Source organism: Lissotriton helveticus, chromosome 5_1, assembly GCF_964261635.1.
Source record: "Lissotriton helveticus chromosome 5_1, aLisHel1.1, whole genome shotgun sequence".
NCBI lineage: Eukaryota > Metazoa > Chordata > Amphibia > Caudata > Salamandridae > Lissotriton > Lissotriton helveticus.
The window spans coordinates 1,880,281,971-1,880,305,616 of record NC_136065.1 but is presented as its reverse complement, the minus strand read 5'-3'; the positions used below and the strand labels follow the sequence as shown (position 1 = coordinate 1,880,305,616).

The window sequence follows — 23,646 nt, the reverse complement described above, 5'->3', positions numbered from 1 at the left end:
CATAAAAATCTGAAACCTTTTTGTTGCTCTCTCCATTACTAAATGGAATCCTCCAATATCAACAGGTGGAGAGTCCGCCATAAGAGGAGCAGTAGGTGATGGGGTCTACGTCTGATAATTATCCCACTCCAACATTACTGATTGGTCGTCCACCTCTCCTTCCTCTCTGTCGTCATCAATGGTGTCACACATATGGTGGGATTGTGCTGAAGAAGGTGGATTAGAAGATTCTACATCAGGTACTGGTGTCAAAGGAAACTGTCTTGGGACTCTCAAGGCTGAGGCCGGTGCTTGGGTCATGGGTGTCGCCGGAAGCAAGTCTGCCGACTCAGACGGAGGGAACCAGCGGTAATAGTCATTTAACATGTATTGTAAATTTGTAAGAAGGTCTAACAGCATCTGTGCTGTTGGTACTGCGGCAGGGGCTTGAGCAACTGGTGCAGGAAAAAACTCTTCCTCGTCGTGATCATCCTCCTGCGTCTTTATTAATAGTTCCGACGGACTTTTGGCCGCTCGGAAATTGTCGTCCTCATCAGATTGCCCCGATTGTCATCTTCCTCTGAATCCAGAAGCTGTTCAGGCAAATTTAGGGGTGAAAGAGGCGGTAGAGTAGAGCCTCTTCTTTGTAATAATGAAGCCCCCGTCAACTGTAAAATAAAAGAGGCAGCAGGCGGAGCAGCGGACCAAACCTGCAGATCCGTACATGATGACAGAAGAGGCGTCCACGGACCCACCATCTACGGTATCGTCGACGGAGATATTGCATGCTTCGTCGACGGGGCTTTCAATGTTGACGATGTTGTCAATGACGAGGTTAGTTTCGTCGACGAAACCTTCGAGGACGATGTTGACTTCATCAACGACGAAGCTTTTGACGACGGTTGAACCCTCGTCGACGGGGAACTTGATGACGACGGTGGAATCTTCGACGACGGACTTCTCGTCGACTGTGTGGTCATCGACGGCAAAGCTGCTTTCGTCGACAAGGGACCCGTTGACGGGATGACTTTCGTCGACGGGCTAATCTTCGTCGATGTTGTACTCGTCGACGATATCATCTTCAACTTCGACGACGAAGGAACGTCGACACTTGAAGGTTGAATCTTCGTCAACGAGATGGGTCTCACTGAAACCAAGACCATCATCGACGGTGAAGAGGCCAACAGCATCACCATCTGAGGCTTTGGCGAAGAGAAAGTAACAGTCGACGTGGATGAAATACTGTAGACGGGACCAGTCGACGGAGCAGACGTCGATGATGAGGTCGTCGACGAGGTCTTTTTCTGAGGTAATTTTTTCTCTGACAGCCTTTTAGATGGGAAAGACTTCGCAGACTTTCTCGGGGACGTTTTAGGTCCAGATTTAGAATGTGGAGAAGCCTTTTTTGCGGTAGAAGAGGAAGGCAAGCTAGAATCCTTAGCTTTTCTCAACACCTTAGCCCCAGGAGAAGATACCTCTTCCTCAATCTTTCTCTTTCTGGAAGTTATAGAAGACCCCGAAGCCAAACTTCCTACCTCAGATAGAGGATCATCTTCTGCAACCATAGTAGACTACCTTCTCTGTCTCTGAGGGTCTTCTGAGGAAAGGTCCTGCAGATCTTACAATCCTTTACCTCATGGTCTGGATATAGGCAATAAATGCACTTTTTGTGGGGATCTTCTTTAAAAAGCCTAAGCTTCCCACAAGACTCACATGGTCTGAAGAGAGATTTTGAAGAAGACATTCCAAAAATAGGAGAAAAACCAGTCAGGTTGAGAAGTACTGAGCAGAGCTCAGGGAGACTTCCTTTCACACGACGTGCGGTAGAAAATCTGAGAGCCTGAGTCTCTGGGGAGAGCATTCTAGTGGGTGCTGGCGCCTGATTGGCTGTAGTTTGGTCTATACAAAATGACTAGGATAGTCATGAGTGTGGAAGTTTTTTCCATTGAAGCTTAGGGCTACTTTACTTCCTGGTTGGTTTTACCAAGGGTTTTGGTTTTCTTATATACAAATTATTGCTTTTTTATGTACCGTGGGACTCCCACTCCGACGACGGGGAATGATTCAAGCATGTGAATCTATGAAAGACACCCCAATACTGGAGAATTTTCCATCTGCATTTAAAAGTGAAAAACACAGCTGAGGATCCTTTTGATTTTAGGGAAATTTATATATTAGCTCTTAGCCATGATGCTGGAATTACCACAGAAGTGACAGCATTCTGTATGACTAATGCTAACAGATGTGAGCCAGTCTTCAAATTCACAGTACACATCAGCTGGTATCCCACTGTTCACAGTTACCGTATTGACCAGAGTGGAACGTACAACCTTCATCAGCTTGTCCAATTGTGCATGTTGATCAAGGCCAATCGAAGCTTATTCCCCCCAAATCGAGTCAGAATATCAATAAGCTCTGTAAACAATTTACCTCACTATGTAAGTAACCTAGAGTAATCTTGTTGAAAAAGTTTAGAATATAAGCGTACCACTACCTATTCTATTTCAGTGAAATCATCACGAGTGGCCCCATCTTCATTAAAGAGGTCATATTTTCAACTAAACCACTTTAACTTTCATAATAAATCCTAAATATTGGTTTCACAATAGTTACCCACTTTAGGAGCAGCATTCAAGTATGCTCTGTCCTCTAGGAACACAAGACCATAGCCTCAGCATCAAGCCACTCTAGTGGATGTGTAGCAGCCTGAGTGACTGTATAGGCCAACCCGTGGTGAATGCCTGGCCATTGAAAATCAACTGAAGTTGAGCAGCTCAGATAGTGACCCTTCTTTTGCATTTTTCCTCGACAGGGGCACTCAAAAAAGAGTATACTTTAATCTATTAAAGGTCAGATCCAGAGAACGCCTCCTCACAGCACACCTGCCAACAAACCAGCGAGATGTGTGTGTTGATTCGGGTACGCTCAACCAGCAAGGGATCTCTGCCAGACTGTAGAGGTCCATCAACCAGCACATCTTGTGAGCAAGGCATACAGTGAACTGTGCAGTCTTCTCTCAAGATCGAGAGTCCCCTTTCTCCCTACCTGCCCCTGGAGCTCCCGACCAGCCAACCATGATCAAACCCGCTCAAGGATAGTGAATATAGCATTACTCTTCTAAAAAACTGTAACTATTATGTGTCATCACAAATAGTTAACTTTTTAGATTTTCATAAACAATGTGTACCACTCCGTTAAATCAAATAAAATTGGCTTTGTAGTGAGCAGACAATTTCTTGTGAGAAATGTTGTGATCTAGAGTAACTGTTTGCTGAGAGTTGTGCATTGGACCACTATCACCCCTCCAACCTCTTAGACGATAAGGCTCCGTTTGAGCGGTCTTTGCTTGGGGAGGTCCAGGAACTCACCGGTGATAGAAAACGATAATGTGTTGTGCAGGTCACTAAACATGTGAGCATGTGTGTCTATCTTCCCATCAATGTTGCACAGACTTTACTGCATGTCTACCAGTAAGGTCTTCACACCCATCTCTCCTTAGTCAACTGTGTTCACCTGCAGAAAGGAGTGGTCAGTATAGTTGCCTGTTATTTGCAATGCTTTTCATGAGTCAAAAGGGAGTTTTTACTGTTTTGTGTCTTCTTGCCCATTATTGACCAGGTTACAGAGCAGTGGGACAATGCGAACACCAAGGTAGGTATCTGCCTCGAGGCACAATATGCCAATCACCTCTGCCTGATTATTACTGTGGACGATTGAAGTAGTTCATTAAAAGTATGTTTTTACGCAGTGGTTCCCCATTATGTGTTGGGTACCAGCCCTCTCAAAGATGGTGTCTCACCACTATGTATATACTGTATTATATGTCACAGAGTGGGTTTCGAATTTCAGGCCAGACTCAGTCACATCATCTCCAAGGATCTGGCCTAGAAGCATGCACACAGGGCACCTGTTCTCTTTTGATCTGGGGCTAGTAACACCTGAAAATAATACTGTGGCAATATTTACTATTTGAAACAAAGCTTAAAGGCACAGAATAGGCTGGCTTACATTTGTTAAAATTTTGGATTTGTAAGTCAGATACATTGGTATTCCTTGGTAGCTAAGAAACTGGTCTGGTACAACCCCTCCAGAGTCTTAAGATCTAGCTCTAAATGCCTCCGGGTCCAGCCAAGGGCCAGGACCATGAGAAATGGCTGTTGTGCCTTTTCTTACATTGCTCCCCTACTCTGGAACAAACTGCCCCTCCATCTGTCGTCCCTATCTAACCATTCGGCCTTTCGTAAGGGTCTGAAAACATGGCTCTTCCGCAATTAATTAGTGTCACTCTCTTTAACTCATGGTTGTCGTCTCTTTCTGCTAAGCACCTTGAGACCTTTTTGGTGATTCGTGCGCTATATAAGAACTTATGACTATGACTATCGAAGGTACCTATATATAATTTAATTTAAGCCTTGCACTAGCGATATGCAAAGGAGTGGCTCTCCGAACTGATAATTAAAAGGTACTGTAGGGAGACATATCAAACCTGCATTCATTGGATCCCTCTTTAACAGAACTTGGGCCTGGACCGCGTTCAGATACGTTTCATGCCTGGATTGCAAGGATTTAGACATTACCTGTATGGCAGGCAGAAGCCTGTGTCGCCTCTCTCCACTTCTTCTTTAAACTGCTGCACACAGTCGAGGAAAGCTACCATAGCATGGTCGAATTTGTTGTCCCAAAAAAAACGAAGACCGCCAGAACAGTACAATGGGAGTTCCTTAAAAGCAAATGTGCACATGTCTTAACGCTATAAAGTTATGTGAAATACAAAATTCAAGCAAAAACAAGTGCAGTGAAAGAACCACACAAAAAATAGGCATTCATCTTTTACACTTGCATAAAACATAATTTAAAGTTAAAAGACTTTTCAGGATTAGCTCTAAAATGTTTTGAAATAGTTTAAGCATAGGCCCTAAAAAGCACTGAACTGTGCTGCCAGGCCTTTTTTTTTGTTAGGAAAACGGACTTTGCACCACTCTGAGCAAGCCTAGAGAGAAAGCTCAGATGAAACAAAAGAGAACTCCACACACCCGCATTCACCTTTTTGACTAAAACATCTCCGCTAAAGAGCCCTCTCACAGGACCAGGTGGGTATTGCAGCGAGGACCCCACGAGGAGCAAAAGCCTGATGATGAAGCATGACACCCTTGTGGGTGTGTGAGGGCACTACTTCGTAAACAGGAAGATCCCCTCACATGAATCAAGTTTCCACCTGAAAACACACACACTATCAGGAACACTTATCATACAGTTATTTGCATATTTGTTCTTGGGAGCAAGGGTACTGGACCTCTCTTTAGCTCCCTGTCCAACCCCCTTATTGTGTTTTGGACCACAGTGGTTAGTCATATATTCCAGAACAGACAAAGTAAATACTGAATTATTACTACTATAGACACCATGGATGGGGTCAACCATTTCCATAATGGGTCACCTCTGGAGAGCCTAAATACAGAAAGTAATGTTTCCTGCAGTGGAGCAAGAAGCTACTTTAAAAGTCAGCTTTTCAACTTGAGACAGTCGGATACAGAAAGGAAGGAGTATCAAATAAAATTCCCTGTCCTTGTTGACTGTTGCGGCACTACACCAGTCGCTATCTTGCTTCGCAACAAAATGGCCGTGCAGCCTCAGAAAGAAAATGCACATTGATGGGGTGGGGCACGGAGGGAAGCAAGGAGTCTGGCTGCTAGAAGAGCAACTTACTGAGACGAAGCATGTTAAAGGATTGAGCATAATTTCTTTGACTGGCAGGAAGCAATCGTTCTAGCACTGAACTCAGTTATTCAGCATTGAACCCATTGTGGCTTAGAGGCATGACAAATCGCTCAACCGAGAATGCTACAGTTTCACTGGCTGATAAAAACTATGTTTAGTCATATTTACTTGAATTTTCTCAAAGGAAGAAATTGAAATAGTTTACCTTTGACTTATCCAAGAGTGATTCTAGGTAAGAGTGACTTCCATAAGGGACAAGCCGATATCTGCCAAAGACAAAAATAAAATAAATGTTCTCATTTTGTCAGAATGGGACAGGACAGCGTGTGCAAAGAGAATCATGTCTACCTCTGAAACTGCAGGTTCATCTTGTTGGCAAGGGCGTGCAGCAGCAGGACCGTTTGTCCCCAAGCAGCGTTGATCTCGTTCCACTCAACAGGAACACTGGGGAGGCGCCCCAGCCGGAAGTTATTAATGGTGCCAAACTGCCCACTATGCCTGTAATAAAAAATTACAAGTATTAAATATAGACCAGAGCAATAAGGGTATTATTATTTCACATTTGGAGCAACAAACAAATGGCCAATGCTAGGGAGTGTTTATTAAATAAAGCAGAAACAGGATTTAAATGTTTCATGAAACATCAGTAACACAATAATCTCCTTTTAAAAAGCAAAGGCATTGGCCAGACAAGCATTCCACTGCCGAAGATGTCACTTTTGTAATGTTCTTAGAAATTCTCGTTAATAGCTTATCATTGATGATAGCAACTACGTTTCTTGCACCAAAGAAGACGCAGACCGCTAGAAAATAGTGCCCCATATTTCTGGGTAGGCAGAAATGTGACTCATATTCAGATGAATCTTTACCATAAAGCATGTGGTGAAAAAGCAAGAGATAGATGTGCTCAAAAGGACAAAGCTTTAAAAAAATACTTTTCAGTACCAATTTGGCCAGTATTAAGTATCCAACTATGCATGAGCAAAAGTGCATCATCAAGTGTTTTTGGGAACGAGGGTATTAGAGTGAAGTGTTTTGTAAAATAAGGGCCCAATCGGAGTTTGCAAATTTTAATCTCTGCACAAGTAGAGGAAACAGAATATGCAAGGATTATCAAACCACGCTGCGTTTCCCTTAGAGATTTCAAGACATTAAACCTGCTTGAAATGTATCCGAGTAAAATCTGCAAAAAAAAAAAGGCAAAACATGTTATGTTGATTTGTATAGTGCACTAATCACCCGAGAGGGTGTCCATGCGTTTGTGAAGGTGTGTAGTCCTCAAGGTGCTTTTACAAAGAGCCATGCACATTTCAGTGCAATAATTAAAAAATGTGCATGTTAAGCCTCATTTTAACCATAAAAATTTGGAGTAGGAGAGCTTTAACACACCCGAGAAATGCTTAACTTTGTAGCTTCGGTATATACCGGCTGTGGCAGACAACACTCCCTAGAGTGACATATTTAGCATCAGAGCCTTTGACTACAATAAAAGTGCAGAATAGCAAAAATTGGAAAAAACTAAACTCCAAGATTAACTGCCACCATTACACAACACTAGAACTTATATTCATCAAATTCTGGCGCTGCTACCATCAGAAAACCGCTATATTTGCTTTTGCAAGCCAGGAAAGAAGCAAGAGTAAATACCCAAATGTTGTTGTTTAAACAATATCTTCAGTTGTAGGACATTCTGAAGGCAAGCACACATCAGGGCCGGTCTGGGAAACCATAAGGAGCCCTGTCAAAAATGCTCAAAACTCCCTTGTTTGCTACCTACCCCTACTTTCTCTCTTGAAGCTGTCCCACGCGTGCTACAACTCATCTCAGGGAAAGTGAAAGAGGCACCAAGACGATCACTGTGCTTTCAAAACCTGCCGCTAATGACTCCAAGCCCACTAGGGAAATAATATTCGGCGGCCTAAAAAGCCAGTCCGGACGTGGCGCAACCGTTGCAACAGACAGTTGTGTATTTCAGACCGACATCTGAAATAATGAGTTCCAAACTGAACTCCGTTTAAAGCCTAAGCACATTACTGCAAACACAAATGTAGGTTGAAAGCCAGGGTTTAGGCACTGAGTTTTCCAAGACACACAACTGAATATAGTGGAACACCTTAAGTCGGCCGGAGATGGAGGAGCGAACTCCGTTACCTTATTCCTCTATGTGAAAAGGATTGCAGTGTGGGTGCATGGGAACATTCCCTTTACAAAAGCAATGGCAATTCAGGACCTGAAAGATGATTTTGTATTCACTCTAAGATGGGCAAGAGCTACATTCCCTTAATGTTATGCTCCTGTTTTATTCTGACATGCCCTTCTACCGCAGAATACTGGAGGTAGTTGCCATTTGGCTGGACATTCCAATGATATGGGTAGGGGACTCTTAATTGTTGGTGTTGGGAATGTTACAGATGTTTTCCTGGAAGAGAGATGGGGTGTAAACTCATGATTCAGCTGACAGATGGGCTAAACCATGTCGAAGTGTGGTGAGAGCAGTACACGAGACCGGACATATTCCCTTCATTCACCCCCACACTGCTCAGGATAGTAGATTATAGTTAGTCAATGAGTCCAAGATACATGCTCGGATTTATGTCATTTGGATAGGATTACCTCTGACTATTTCTCGCTTTGTATGCAATACAAGAGGAGATACCAAACTAGTGTTCGTACCTGAAAACAAAGAGCGGTGTCTCAGTAAGAACCCGCCTTCCGTAAAGTGACAGGTAAAATCCTGTCAGATTGTTTTTAAAAATAACTGTGACATTGCGGCCCACAGGGTACTTGAATGAAATGCCATCAAGGCGGTAAAAGCCGGTATCAAGAAAGCATATGGGGTAAGTCAGCAACTGAAAGTGGAAAGAAAGTAAAGAAGAAAATCACTGACCTGGATAATTAAGTTGCTCAAAAGCCTGAATTAGGGGCAGAGTTAATGAACAGTTATGAGAAAATATTGTGAATTATATGTGCACCCGGATTAAATTCTAATACCAGTCCTACAGACGGATGTTACACAAGGAGCAAGGTAAATCAGACACATAGCTTGCCTCATTATTGTAAAGAGAGACACAGAGATCCCTTATAACCATTATTGTTAATAATAATAGGGTAACGGTTTCTTAAAATAGCAAATAATGTTTTCAGGGAATATCTGAAAACATTGTATATGAAAAATGAGATTGCTAACCCGCAGAAAATAAGTATTGAGAGAAAGTAGAACTGGCTTGGCTCACTCAAGAACAAGGAGAGCAAATAACTGGCCCATTGGGGGGGAGCTATTGAAAACTCAGTGCTTTGGCAGACTCCATGGGAAGTTTCACCAGGCCTTCTCTGAAGTACTGCTGGGAAAGCTATTGAAGGTTTGCAATGAAGCAGTAGACATATGCCGTCTACTGGATACCAAGAGGGAGGCTCAGGTTGTGCTAGATCTCAAACCAGTGAAAGAAGCTGAAAAGATAAGGCCGACGACCACTACGCAGTGACGTCCCTGAATTTCGAGAAAGCATGTGATACTGTTCGGTGGAAATTTAGGTTTCAAGTCCTTGAGAAATACAAAAAGAGTTGGCTGTGTCTTGTGTTTGAAAGCTGGACCTTTGGAAGGAGTTCTGGTAGAGAATGGTGTGTATGGTCTCTGGAAGCTGGACCTTTGAAAGGGGCACCTGACGGGGATAGTCACTATCAAATATATTATTTGCTTTGCATACATACAAAGAACCCATAAAAGAGTACATAAAATCATATCATACATATACATTCCATAGAATATTAATACGTTTACATCAATTAAAAGACAGAAGCATCCAGTTCAAATATCCTGAATATTACCTATGGGTCATTTCTTAAACTAAGTTGTTTCGCATGCATGTACAATCCACAGACAAGCATATGTAAAAAAGTTTTGAAATTTATGAAGTTTACCATACCACATGCTAAGACTCAAAAAGCGAAACTTTCCTTAAATGAAGGGACTTCATAAAATAAATTCTGTAAGTGCAACACAGACCTCTGTTGATTCTAATTTTTGTAGGTGAATAAAAGCAGGCCTGCATTGTCCAAACTTCTGAATCACTGCTTGACAAAACTAGATTGAGGATATTTGGAACACAAATATATAGTGCTTTACAAAGATACCCTAGGAATAATGGGTCCTGATCCAGAGCTTTATATTATTTAAGTATCTGAGATTATTATTATTATTATTATTATTATGCGTTCTTATATAGCGCTCGATTACCCGTAGGCATCTCGGCGCTTGCCTTGGGAACCCGTCCTGGCTTTTTCCCTGTGAGATACCCGTACTGGGCCTCCCCAAGGTGAAAGCCAGGCATCCTGCCGCGGGGGGCCGTAGTGCAGATTAAGCAGGCTGATGCCCAGAGCTGCAGAGTGTGAACCCGTGATTCGAGTAGGCACCAAAACGAGAATTATCGAGTCCATGGATATTTGGGCTCAAGACCCTGCCGCGTCGGGAATTGAACCGTGGTCCCGGGTCTGACCTCTGCTTCCGGGTCTACCTCCTCTAACCAGTGAGCCACACTTCTCCTGAGATGGTGCGGATTTTAAGGCTGCTGGTGTGAGGAACAGATTCATTGTTGGTTCTACCAGTCCAGGCACAAGTAGAAGTAGCGGTTGTGTCGCCGAGCTGTGATGAAGTTAAAAAAATTACAGAGGATGTGGCAGTAGGCGTCAGTATATCTATACTCCGTTTCATAGAACCTCTGATAAAAACATCTAAGTTAAGAGGTTATCCACAGGGGAAATCCGTGTTGGGGGTGGGGGGAGCTGAGAAAGTCCGAGAGCAGTCTCTCGCTGATGATCTCAATGTAGTGGACCAAGATGGTGTTCGTCTGTGCCTGGTGCAAGATCGGGAACTTCTGGACCTTGATCTTGTCCTAGACCTTGATTTAGGGTGGTGACGGCCAGGACTTCTGGATCGTCGAGATATTGGTCTCTTACGTGGAGTAACTTTTGGAGCAGACATAGTAGGTATGGATGCAGTACTTGGAGAGAACCGAGGTGAAGCTGTTCTCTTTGGAGATGGAGTGCGAGGGCTGGAAGGCGAATATGCCTAAGAATATTCTGAGCTTGATGTGGCTGGCACTGGCATGGTCTTCTAGTTATCCTGGAGAGGTGAACAGGCAACTGAGATCTGGACCTTGAAGGTGATCCAGGGAATGGTGACTCAGACACCATGTGTACATCAGATATCGGAGACTTTTCCGCTACATTTCGCTGTCAACTTATTTTTTTACGCCGTATGTTATTTAAATATCAACGCCAACTGATTCTTTGACACCAATGCTGGAAGCGCAGGTTGCTCGGACGCCATGTGCTTAGACAGATGACGTTAAGGAGCAGACATTGACCTTGGCGGTGTGCAGTGCCTCAACCTAGCAGAAGGACCCGGAAAAAATTAACAGACCTGTCACCTATTGGGAATGATGGGATACAGGGGGTACTCTAAGGATTTTAAAGGAACAGAGCCAGTTTTTCTATGCTTACTCTTTCAATGCAGCCGCTTGGTTACCAATGCTTCGTATTCCCTTACCGTTTTACTTTTAAATAAAGGTTTTGGAGAAGGCCTCCTATACGCCGCTGTCTTTCTTGGCATGAACTGCACTGATGCTATGGTTTTAAAAGAAAAGTAAATGGTCCCGGTGTGTGGGCAGGACTATTCGGTGCTTATGACTATGGATAAGGATGCCCTGGAAGAGAATCTGAGATTAGATAAGCGTATCACCAGAAAGATTGTTATTTAACATGTTCTTCTGGGATAGTTCTAACTGCAGATTACTCACCTTTAGAGTAGAAACCCAAGAAGGCCCTCCCAAAAGGTGGAGGGTCTGAAGAGTGGAAACCAACCAAAGAAGTTCTGCAGGAACTAAATGACCCTTTATGCAGACATAGGTGTCACGGGAGTAGTGCTCAGTGAATTGGAGCACTGTCGCCAACGTGACAACTTGACAAATGTTCAGGACAGGAAGTCTCCATGCTAATACAGTCATTGGGGTGTTTAGCTCTGGTGGAAAGGACCTGGAGGCAATCAGGAAACTCCCTCTTGGTAGCAGTGTAGCACGCCTTTATGCATAGGATGATCGGCCTTGACAAAGTTCGCTTCTGTAACTCCTTTCTTTTTCTGGCACCAGGAAAACCCACGAAAAGCTCATGGTCACTACAATACTCCTTTGTGGTTTCTTTTCAGAAGCTTAACGTTCTCTAGGGATCAAGCCAATGGAGTCTTTTCTTTCGAGGGGTGTGGTGGAGAGAATCTTTGGTAGGGTGAAGTATAGTCCCATGTGAAATGGTGATACCACTTTAGGCAGAAAGGCGGCTGAGGTCCTCAGTACCAAATTTTCACCAATGAAAGTAAAGTACAGAGGTTGCACTGAAAGCGCTTGCAGTTAACTGACAGCAGGCAGAAGTTATAGCAATAGGAAAAACCTTCTTGACCATCAGGAGCCACAAGGCACAGCTGTGCATGACTTGATGGTGTGCATATGAGAAATGTGAGGGTTAAATTAAGATAACATTGAGGAACGACTAAGGGTTACAGGTAAAATATGTGTTAATTTTTTCAGAAAAGGCGTCACAACAGGTGTAGCAAACATACCAAGCATTAGCAAAGCCAAAGGGTCTAGCCTATGCAAAAGCTTTGCCAATGTCTTTACGCCATGTTGTAGAACAGCACGGTTCTTCTGCATTATGGCTATTAGTTAGAAAAAAGCGATACGACATGGCCAGGGCAGGCATTGCGCAGCACGTTTTTTCTCTTATTGTGGGTGGCAACGTAGACAACGGGAGGGAGGGAACGGCAACACGAACATGAGAGGAAGACAGGGACTGATCAACATGACAGAAAAATAAAGCGGTATGACGTGGCCGCGTCATAGACTTTTTTTCTAGCAGGTAGGGGTGGGAAGGAAAGAACCAACATGGACAGGGGGAAGAAGCAACAGACAATAGGGGTTTAGAGGGGAAGAAGCAACACGTACAAGGGGGGTGGGAAGGAGTAGAAGCAACATGGAAAACTGGGATGGGAAGGGAAGAAGCAACAGATAAAGGGGCAGAGAGGAAGAAGCAACACGGACAACAGGGGGTTGGGTGTGAGGGGAAGGAACAACACTGACAATAGGGATTGAGGTGGGAGGGTAGCAACACAGACGACCAGAGTGGGAGGTAGAAGAAGCACCATGTACACAGGAGCGGTAAAGGGCAGAAGCAACACAGAAAGAAACACCACAGTGTACAGAAGAAAGAAGCAACATGGGGGGAAGGAGGAAAGAACAAAGAAAATAGTCTCTTAATCACAATGGAGCAATCAGTTCTTGGTCCATGCTCTCGACAAAATTGAGGAAGTGAAGCCGGCACACGCTGGCCATTTAGGAAGCAGCATTTAAGAGTAACCATGATGCCAATAATGGTAAGCAATGGGCGCGCTCCAAGTCCTATGTTGTATACAAACGTTCTCTCCAATGACATAGCTTACAAGGCGGAAAGCGTTGACCTGTAACATTTAACTGTGCCGAACTGCACACCCTTTTTGGGCTATTGGCAAAAAAAAACAATAGTTCTTCTACTAGCTTGGCATATAACGGATCAAGGCGAGGCCTACACCAAGCCACAAACTTATTCCTGCGCCCAGAATAAATGGATTTGATTCAGGGGTGCAAATGTCAGGCACAGGAGTTCTGGATATTATTCTCCCCGTGCCCAGTCCAGGACTAAGATAAGATCCAGTCTGTCAAACATTCATCTGAACTTGAGGCAGGAGAGGTAATGGTAGGAGTGGGTAAAGGAAGACTATGTTCCATCGCAAACAGGATGCATTTCTAATGACATTCCACCAGCATGCAGTAGTTTCAACACTGCGTTTCCTGGCAGTGATAAGAAAATAGACAGCTAGGGTATGACCACTGGTCGAAGATGTCCTAAGTTTTCCCGGAAAGAAGACATCATTCGTGATCCACCAGCCACCGCATGCTCAGTTGGTATGCTCTGGCATTCAGAAATCTACACCAGGCAGTTAGTCACCAAACAAATCCCCTGAGGATCCAGCCACTTCCAACGGCACAAGGCCTCCTGGCACAGGATCCTAAATGCCACCTGCCTTGCTGATCAAAGTACCACATACCAGGTGCGTTTCCTATGAGAGCCTGCACCAGCCTCCCTTTGATGGTTGGTAGGAAGGCTTTTGAGGCCACACGGATAGCTCGAAGATCTAATAGGTTGATGTGGACCAGGCAAATGTGGACCAAGCAGACAGATGTAGACCACAGACCTCCGATTTCTACCTCTCTCAGGACTCCCTTCCAAACCCAGAGATGATGCATCCATCACTAGGGAGAATGCTGGGTGGAGTAAGGAGAGCAGCCAGCTGCAAATCAAGTTGGTAACCATTTCCCACAACTGAAGGTACTGAGCCAGCTCCTTCGAGATACAAAAGCTGTTGGAGTTTAACCAACTGAAACCTCAACAATAGGGACCACATTTACCACTTGGCACACAGAAGGAGGAGGATGCACAAGGCTAGTAGTCCAAGAAACATTTGAATCATCCTTATTGAGACCCAGGACTGAGCCTGAAACATCAGGTTCATATCCTGATTTGACTTGCTGGTGGTGGTGAAACTTTCTTGAACGCCACTGTGCCCAGGATAGCCCTTATGAAGGGGATTCACTGTATACCCACCAGGTGGGACATTGGTATGATAATAGAAAAGGTCAGGAATAAACAGAAGAGTAACTGTCACTAGGAGGTGCTCTCCAACTGATTGTCTTGCCTGTCTGTGTTTTATGCTATTGAACAACTGTTTTTTCCTGAACTGTTTCTGCTCATGTAAAGCGCTCTGATACCCCCAGGTCTAGGCAGCGCTATATAAAACCTTTCAAATAAATTAAAATAAATTGTGGAGTGTGTGCCTTCAGCACCAGGTCTTAGAGGTACAGGAATAAAGGTACATGCATCCCTAACTTAAGAAGATGAGCTGGGACCACCGCCAGCAACTTTGGGTTAACACCCAGGAGTAGAGGATTCGATCTGAGATAATAGAGAACAGTTGCGCTCATCCAAATGTGATGGCTGACCACTATACTCGTCTTCTACAACAGCCAGAAAGAACAAGAACCGGGTGTGTGTTTAGCAGCCCAGAAGGAAGAATAAATTCAAAAACTGCAGTCTGTGGTTCCCAAATGGTCAATACATTTGGATTCCCGGTCTGGAATAGCACAAGAGAAGCCAGTCTTTGACTGGTGAAAGACGATGAAGGGTAGCTTGTGTTTTTGTCTGGTGAGGCTTTGCAGGATGGAACAAGTCTGTCGCAGATTATGCCTCACATGTGCCCAAAACTGTCCAGTAGTAAGTTATTTGAGCCTGTGGAATGTACCCCTTCGGATATGTTTCATTTCTGCAACTGATAAGCAGAATGGCAAGTTTCTTGTACTACATAAATTTGTCTGTGTACTATGCAGATGTAAGATTTAAACCATTTGTGATGGAATATTTTAGTTCTGGAAATATTCTATCTTGATATCGCTCCTTTGTACTTAGCTTAATCCTCTAGGGCAGTGTTTCCCAAACTGGGGTCCGCGGACCCCCAGGGGTCCGTGACACATTCCCAGGGGGTCCGTAGGCGACAGTTTGAAAAAGCACAGAAAAGTTTCTTGTATAATTAGCAGCTTCCCAGCAACAATAAAAGTGGCAAGCTAATGCCAGTGATTAATGTACCTGTTGGAGCGTGAGGAGAGTTTTGTTCAGTGGCAGCTTTGACTTAACTAATGTAGCACAGAGGGTTAATGTGCCTACTGCAAAGAACGTGTAAAATGCATTTTAAAAAGCAGTATTTTATGTGCATGGGTTCGTGGTTACTGCTTTTGTCACAGAGATTCTTTCATTACTGTGCACTTCATAAGTGACAATCGTAATGTAGCAGAGGGACCTATAAACAGTCAAAGAGCTGCTTGCAAACTGCATGGTACCAGTTAGTAACCTATGTTTTTTCCCAGTTATTCATTATCCTGATGCTGCTAAAAAGATTTATTTTGGTGGAAATACTTTTTTAATGTTAAAGTTAGTGCTAGCCACTGTGTTATGTTCTGAATCCTGAGTTTTTCAGACCAAGCACTCTTTAAACATTTTATATACACACTGATTTACATGTATGGTTCAATGTCTCTATATGTGTGTGATGTAAAGTGCTCTGACATCCTACAATGGTATTAGAGATGCTATAAAACAAATGAAATACATGTGACAGAGGGGCTATTTCTTCAATGTAAAATACTAAGGGCCAGATGTACGATCCGTTTTTATATGCGCGAACGGGTTTGTGAACCCGTTTGCACATACAAAAACCTATTGGGCCATGTACATTGCCTATTTCGCGAGTCGCAGTTTGTTCGCGACTCGCTAAATAGGTTTTGCAACTTGCTATTTGGAAGGGGCATTCCCTTCCAAATAGCGAGTCTCAAAACCAGGTACAAATGTTTTGCGGTCTCAAAACACTCACAATTACCACCTACTTCAAGTAGATGGTAATGCATTCGCAAATGCATTTTTTTTTAACTACTTTATTTAAAAGCAGTCCCAGACATGGTGGCCTGCAGAGTCTAGCAGGCCACCATACCTGGGAGGGCTGGCATTCCCAATGGGCTCGCAAATTGCTAGAGGCTCATTAATATTAATGAACCTCGCAATATGCGACCCCATTGGGAATCCCAAACAGTGTTAAACACACTGTTGTACATTTCATTTAGCGACTCGTAATTTGCCACTCGCAATGTGTCGCCAATTGCGAGGCGCTAAATGAAATGGTCGTACATCTGGCCCCAAAATCCTTAGTACTTTGAGTATTTATTTTGTGTGCACACGTGTATTTTTTTCGAATTACTGTTTTAATATTTGAAATTTGTTTGGGGGTCCCCGGTTTCCAGTGATGACTCAATGGGGGTCCTCAGGAGTCAAAAGTTTGGGAACCACTGCTCTAGGGTGCAAATTTTACAAACGTAACACAATTTCGTTATTTCAACCTCATTAAACCTCTTCTCATACACCTAAATATTCGCCAAGTTCTATGCTGTGGCTTGTTACAAAGAATGCAACTACCCCATACACAATATCTGATTGTAATATGCTTGTAGGACATTATTCCATGCTTTGCAAGCCAAAACAATGCAATTCAGTGATGCAAACTGGAACCACGAGCCAAGCCTTTGTAGGTATATTGGCTGCCCCCATTATATTAAAAGAGTTGTACCAGATGTGAAAAGTGGCATTGAAGACATTTGTTTTCTTCAGTTTATCGAGTTGGAACTGGGCGTATCGCATCTGGTTGTCCACGCTTTTGAGGTCATCGTCAAGCTCCAGCTGCTGCCTCTTAAATTCACTGTACTCCTTCTGATACCTGAAAATGTGAACAGAAAAACAGAAATGTTCTGAAGCCAGTTGGAAATCATGAAGGCACACAATTCTAATATACTTTGAACTGGACTTTCAGCTAAATACCAAATTGCTATTTTACTGCTTTTTGCTCTACGATGAATCCCAACACTAATCCTATTCAATATTGCTATTTAACAGTCGCTGGAAATGGTTTAAGTTGAGTTCATTGTCATATTGGGTGACAATCTATTGTCATACATGGGTCACCTCTGCAGGTACAGCAGAGCACACATTTTCCATTTCTGAAAGCCAAATCACTAGATAGCTTTAACTGGGTGCATTACTAATGATAGCCTTTGAAGAGGATAGAGTTGAAATAAGAGGCCAATGTCAACTCATACAGCTCACTTTTCTCCAATTACACATTTCCTGGACTTAAGTGGGCAGTGTATCAGCTGACGGTAGCCCATGAGCATCAGTACTATTTTACGTATGGAGCAGAGCCAAAGACACAAACAGTTGACTCAAAGATTGAGCACTTGACATTTCTAAAAAGAAAAAGAGGCATCAAGAAATTACTTCAGATGGACAAATAAAAACAAGGATTGGCATAGCCAATAGGTCTCGCCTTTGGAACCTTATAAGTATTTAGTTATGCAGTGCGAATGTATGACGTTACAACGAATTCCGTTGCAACGCATGCCTTTACCACGCATGCGTTACAACGGAATTCGTTTTCCACGCATAACCTTTACCTCGAATACTTGCGTGGTGACGTCATACGTCGTTAAGAGAAAGCGGAAGTTTCTTTTCCGATTTCTCTTAAACAACGCTGATTTTCTGCATATCCCGACGTGACTTCAGGTGAGTTTTTTTTGGGGGGGGAGACCCCCCAAGCCCCCCTTTTTTTACTTTTTACCTTTACCACGTATTCCTTTACTACAAACCTCGTAGTAAAGGTATGCGTGGTAAAGGCTTTCGTGGTAACCACACATGCGTTGTACTGCATGCGTGGTTAAGGATTTCGTGGAAACGGCTTCGTTGTAGTGGCCGTTTCCCATGCAGTACAATATCCGTGGTGCAACAACATCAACTGTTACATGGCTAAACACTTATAAGGTCCCAAAGGCGAGACCTATTGGCTATGCAAATGCTTTTTTAATTTAGAACATTCTACCCTTAGTGGGTGAGTGAAAGGGAGGATAGACAGATGGATTGAAAGTGTGGGTGGATAAAAGGATGGATGAGTGAAAAGATGGATGCGTGAAAGGATAATCGGAAGAACGGATGGATGAGAAACTGGTTGGTGAGTGAAAGGGAGGATGGATAGATTAATGGATGGATGAAAGGGTGGATGGAAAAATGAAAAAGGATGGATGAGTGAAAGGGTGGATGGATGGTTGAGTGATTGGGTGGAAGGCAGAGCAAAAGCATGGATGAATGGATGGCTGAGTGAAAGAATGGGTGATAAAAGAGTGAAAAGAAAAAATGGTTAGAGTGAGTACAAGGGTGGATGACAAAGGATGGAGGAGTGAAAGGATGGATGAGTGAAAGTGTGGATGAAGAGAAGGATGATTGAAAGGATGGATAGATGGATGGATGGATAGGTTTGGAGATGGATGCATAGGTGTGAATATGGATGGGCAGAAGGACGGAATGGTGAAAGACTGAATTATAGTGGACCGCAGGGGCCATCTGTTAGTAATTAGCATGGCCCCGCTTGTTGTCTGTTTGCAGTCTCAGAAGAGGTAGGGATGGATTTCACCCACAGCTTCTCTCATTTCCACAATGGTCTCTTAACATTGTAACTAAAAAGCAATATCCTGATTTCGCTCTTTGTAACAGCCCTTGCCAATGCAATATTATCTATTTGATCTGGAAACATGTTTTGTTAATTTAATGTCTGCAGCAAAATTTGCAGATGGTGTGTGTAGAAGTGCGGCAAATTCATATTTAAGGGGGACAAGCAAGACTTCGGAATTGCTTTTTTGCCCGCGGTCCTGGTTATAATGGAGCCTCTAGTCTTGCAAAAGAATTGACATTTGAACAGTGCCAGATTTTACAGTTCGTCTGCCAGCAGTTAAGCAGAAATATTTGATAAATATAATTTTCAGAATATGATATCTGCTCCTGCAAAAATGAATGTCCGTTAGTGTTGGAGGGCTTGTCGATACACATCTAGAGTATTGTGGCTCAAAAGAGGTTGTGGGAAGGCTTTAGCACAGTGTACAGTTAAGGAAAGCATCAGGCTTCAAAGTGAAGTAAATGCCAGAAGATGCAATCAGCATCTGCAGCCATTGTGCATGGATGTAGCAACCGTATGCGAATGATCACCCATATATTTTAGATTGGGGTACACAAGGGACTTGGTACTGAACAGCCAGCCAAGTTTCACTGGCTTATTTTTCTGTTTTTTGGTTGCATGATAAACAAAAACAAAAAAGATAGCCCGCTGCCACTACAAGACCCCAGGCATAGAATTGTATCCATCCATTTAAATAAGAGCACAGACTGGTAGCTGAGAATTTGGGCAATCCTTGGGCCGTTATAAAGCTATAACACTATATGGGAAAAGGCAGAATGAGCAATGCTTATTTGATAATCGTACGACAAATCAGATTTTAGCAACAAAGCTAACAGAAGCACGAGTGACATTTTGGAATCGGTCAGCTCTTTTAAAGCACTTGTGCTTGTGGCAGCATCTACCTTGCTGGGAGAGAGCAGACGCGCGTGCAGCAACGCTGATTTGAAACCGATGGCCCCTGCGCGCTGCTGCTCGCTCACGCAAGGTGGATGTCGCCACAAGCATGAGTGCTTGAAAAGAGCTGACAGATTCCAAAAGGTCATCTCCTAGAGCAGCGCATATGCGCTGCCTAGGCAAAACCTAAAAAAGGACTACTGAATAAATGTACCCAATGCACAGGCAAAGTACTGGAGAGACTGCAAATTAAAGTAATATTTCAACACCACAAACTCATGCTGTTTGCATATTTGGCTTTTGCAGAATCAAGAAACTATGGATTGGCACAGGGAAGGGAAGTCAGAAAGCCTCAATTAGAGTGGCACATACAAAATGTTCACCAGGATATCCTCAGAATTGATAAGGGTCTTCTACTCTGATGGCAAGGACTGTGAAGGGATATCACCATTCTTGCATTTGGTTCTTACCCTGAAAAGTTGCAATGATCACAAAAACTAAGAACCTTACTGTGCTTCATCTTGCTCGAGCCTATGAGTTTCTTCAGAGACCTTTTCAACATCTTCCTCAACTTTCTTGCGAGTCTTCTCAACTTCTTCCAGCTCCTGAATAAGCCGCTCTTCTTCAAGGGTCAGTGCATGTAGTTCTGCTTCAAGTTTTTCCTGGTTTTCCTCCTCCATTTGTTCCAAAATCTCCAAGCAGCGTCTAGGGAAATGCCAGAAGAAATTGTTGGGAATGAAAACAGTACACCATTTGTTTCTTCTATAATGGAAACATGCATACTTTAAAAACTTGTTTGTCGTACCCCTACTCCATGGGCATTTTCTCACGCCCCCCAATCAATGCTACAGTGCTAGAAAATACATCTAGTAAAATATCAGTCAAGCCAAAAACAAACTACATTGTCATTTTCATAAGAAAACTTATTTTGAAGACACACATTTGAGAGTTTAGCACAAATAGTTATGGTCCTGGTTCTGCATCTTAAGAGACCTTTAGAGAATCATGAATTTTATAATAATTCCCTGCAGTGGTCAAGGCTCCTGCATGCAACAGGGACTTATTTGAAAGTGGGGGGCTTGCAATAAAGGTCCTATGATGCAGAACTAGCAAACACAAGTTAAGTCATATGTTGTGAAGAAAACTGACGTAGGCGCGCCGGGGTGGGACTAATGTGTCCTTGCTGACGTCACGGAGGACGTCGGGGCGGAGTCACGTGGCGCCGTCCCCCCTGCGCGCAGGGATGCTGTGGCAAAAAAGTTTCCGGGTCCAGTTTCACGCCTGGGGATAATTCTACGTGAATGAATCTGCGGCTAGAATTGTCTCTACCAGATACATCATCACCGAAGGTAAGTAATTCGTACGTCAGGGACACATACTGGTCTGGAAGCACCCAACAGAAGTTAATTGGGACCAGTATCCACTAGTAACTGGTCCGGTTTAGGGTTAATGAGGATTGCAGCATTAATCAGTTATTGCTCCGGAATTCTAAAGGATTGAACAATGATTCAAACTGTTCCTTATTATCTGTAACTTCTTCCAGCCTATGGAATCAGGCCCAATGCTAGCTCTGGTAGACAGACTGTCTGCGTTCCCTCTGAAGGCTTGGTGAAGGGATACAGGAATGCCATTTGTACCATGGATATTGAGAATAGGAATATCATTTGTATCATAATATCATAGACAAAATATATATATATCAAAAACTCTAGTCAAAAAGAGCAGAGGTAGGCACTCCAGGCAAGTCAATAATCTTTTATTTTGTCATATTCTCGTCACCGTGTCCGCACTGATGCGCTCCGGCTGGTCCCAGCCTTTGTCAAAGTTACATTGCTTCATAGCCCAAGCAAATTTAAAGGTAGAGCAAGAAATAGCCATAGAAGAAACACCTCCGTATTCACTTCCATCATTCAAGAACTGTATTGCTTAATACCTTTTACATTAAGATATGTTCTTATTTTTATACCTATTATTTAAATGTTTACTATTATTTCTATGTTTATAAAAATATTTTCAAAATATATTTAAAAACAAACTTATTAATTCAAATAATTATTTACAAAATGCTTGGACTCAAGAGCCTTGGAGGATAGCAGCATGATATCTCGGGCCAGTGCCCAAATCCGATACTTAACAGATACATCGATTATACAAGAGGGAATGCTTATAGCTTCATCTAGGAATTATATAGTTGTAAACATAGCAAACACTTCAAAACGCTTATGTTTTAAACTCTATTCTCCAAAGATGTTATAATAAATAATTTGATGATCACCCTGGACAAAATAAAAATCTACCATATATAATATATCCATAAACTTCTTATTATATATGTTGATATCATAATTCATTGTAAACATCATGATTCTATATACATGTATACAAATTTAATAGATAGCCATACATTTTTTAATCTTAAAGGTGTTTAAGTGAGATGACTCACCAGAGAGGCACATGTGGACATTTCATAAAAGACTCACACTTATATTATCAAAGGATAAAAGAAGGAAAGAAGGGGGATGGCAATAACCCTAATTCAACCCAGGTGGACTTTCAACTCCTCATCCTTGTTAAGAAGAGACTGAAATTTTGTGTGTAGGTCCAGGATATACCTTGATTCTAAACAACTCAAATTCATTATCCTGTTACCTCCTGTTATATTTGGGGGAATTCTATCTACCACAAAGAAAGACAGCAACCCTGGATCATGCTTATCATAAAAAAGTCTAGCCACGGGGGGCGTGGTTAGCAGCCGTGAGCAATGGCCGCTGCCTAGAGGAGCTCTCACCCGTCCACGGGGTAACAGCTGCTGCACCGCCGTCCAAACCTGCATATCTGCGGAGAAAGTTCAGGGTCGATGTCCTGTTGACCTCCCCTCCCCCCCCCCTCCCTCCCTCCCCCCCCTCCCTCCCTCCCCCCCCTCCCACCCTCCCTCCCTCCCTCCCACCCTCCCTCCCACCCTCCCTCCCACCCTCCCTCCCTCCCCCCTCCCTCCCCCCACCCTCCCTCCCTCCCCCCTCCCTCCCCCCCCCCTCCCCTCCCTCCCACCCTCCCTCCCACCCTCCCTCCCTCCCCCCTCCCTCCCCCCACCCTCCCTCCCTCCCCCCACCCTCCCTCCCTCCCCCCTCCCTCCCGACTTGAAGGAACAGAGAACGAGACCATAACGTGTTGCAGGTACTTGGGAACACGTGTCCCATCCCCCCCCTGTATCTAGAGTATGCCCAGACCCACGCTGCTCGGACTCTAATGTACACTGCGGGGCATACGGATGACGAGGGCTACACCGAGTGAGGGGGCGCCCTGGGGACTAAGACCTTGGGCCTACATGCAATTTTAGGTTGGCCCTGCGGTGTGTCCTGACCTCAAGAGCTGCAGTACGACCCCATACCGGGTTCTGGCCGGTGACCCGGCAACCACTACTCGCACGGCTGGATCGGAGCACCTTCCTAGCCCTAGGAATCGACGGCAATGGCGGCGGGGAGTAGGGGATCGAAGGCCAATGCCCAGAGACAGCTAGCGAAATATGCCTGGGCCAAGACTGGAGGTAAGGGCGAATCACCTAGCAAAGAGAGCGAGGGCCCAGAAACGGGGCAACCGTCTGTCAAAGAGCCGACGCTGCATGACGTGATAGCGGCTATAGGTGGAATTCGCACCTCGGTGGAATCAGCGACAGTAGAGGTGTCACTGCTCCGGGCAGATTTCAGGAAAATGGACGAGAGGGTGCAGGAGCTGAAGATAGTGACGAACGCTTTACAAACGGACACCTCGGAATTGCAGGGTCAAATGCTCGAAATTCAGAAGAAGCAGGTTCGGATGGAGCAACAATTGGATGAATATGAAGGGAGGGCCCGACGCAACAATATTCGAATACTAGGTGT

The 23,646-nt window shown here is 43.8% G+C and overlaps 1 protein-coding gene across 5 annotated transcripts in view; it reads right to left on the bottom strand.

Moving 5' to 3' along the window:
• BECN1 (beclin 1) overlaps positions 1 to 23,646 on the bottom strand; it is a 157,173-nt gene that overhangs the window by 17,580 nt on the left and 115,947 nt on the right. For all 5 annotated transcript variants that reach the window (XM_078645349.1, XM_078645348.1, XM_078645350.1 and 2 more), the window contains exons 7-11: positions 20,279 to 20,473; positions 16,946 to 17,092; positions 6,046 to 6,195; positions 5,903 to 5,963; positions 4,557 to 4,699 (exon numbers count right to left, since the gene is read on the bottom strand). In XM_078645349.1, coding sequence (XP_078501475.1) covers positions 4,557 to 4,699; positions 5,903 to 5,963; positions 6,046 to 6,195; positions 16,946 to 17,092; positions 20,279 to 20,473 — 696 coding nt within the window. The remainder of the gene's footprint in view (positions 1 to 4,556; positions 4,700 to 5,902; positions 5,964 to 6,045; positions 6,196 to 16,945; positions 17,093 to 20,278; positions 20,474 to 23,646) is intronic.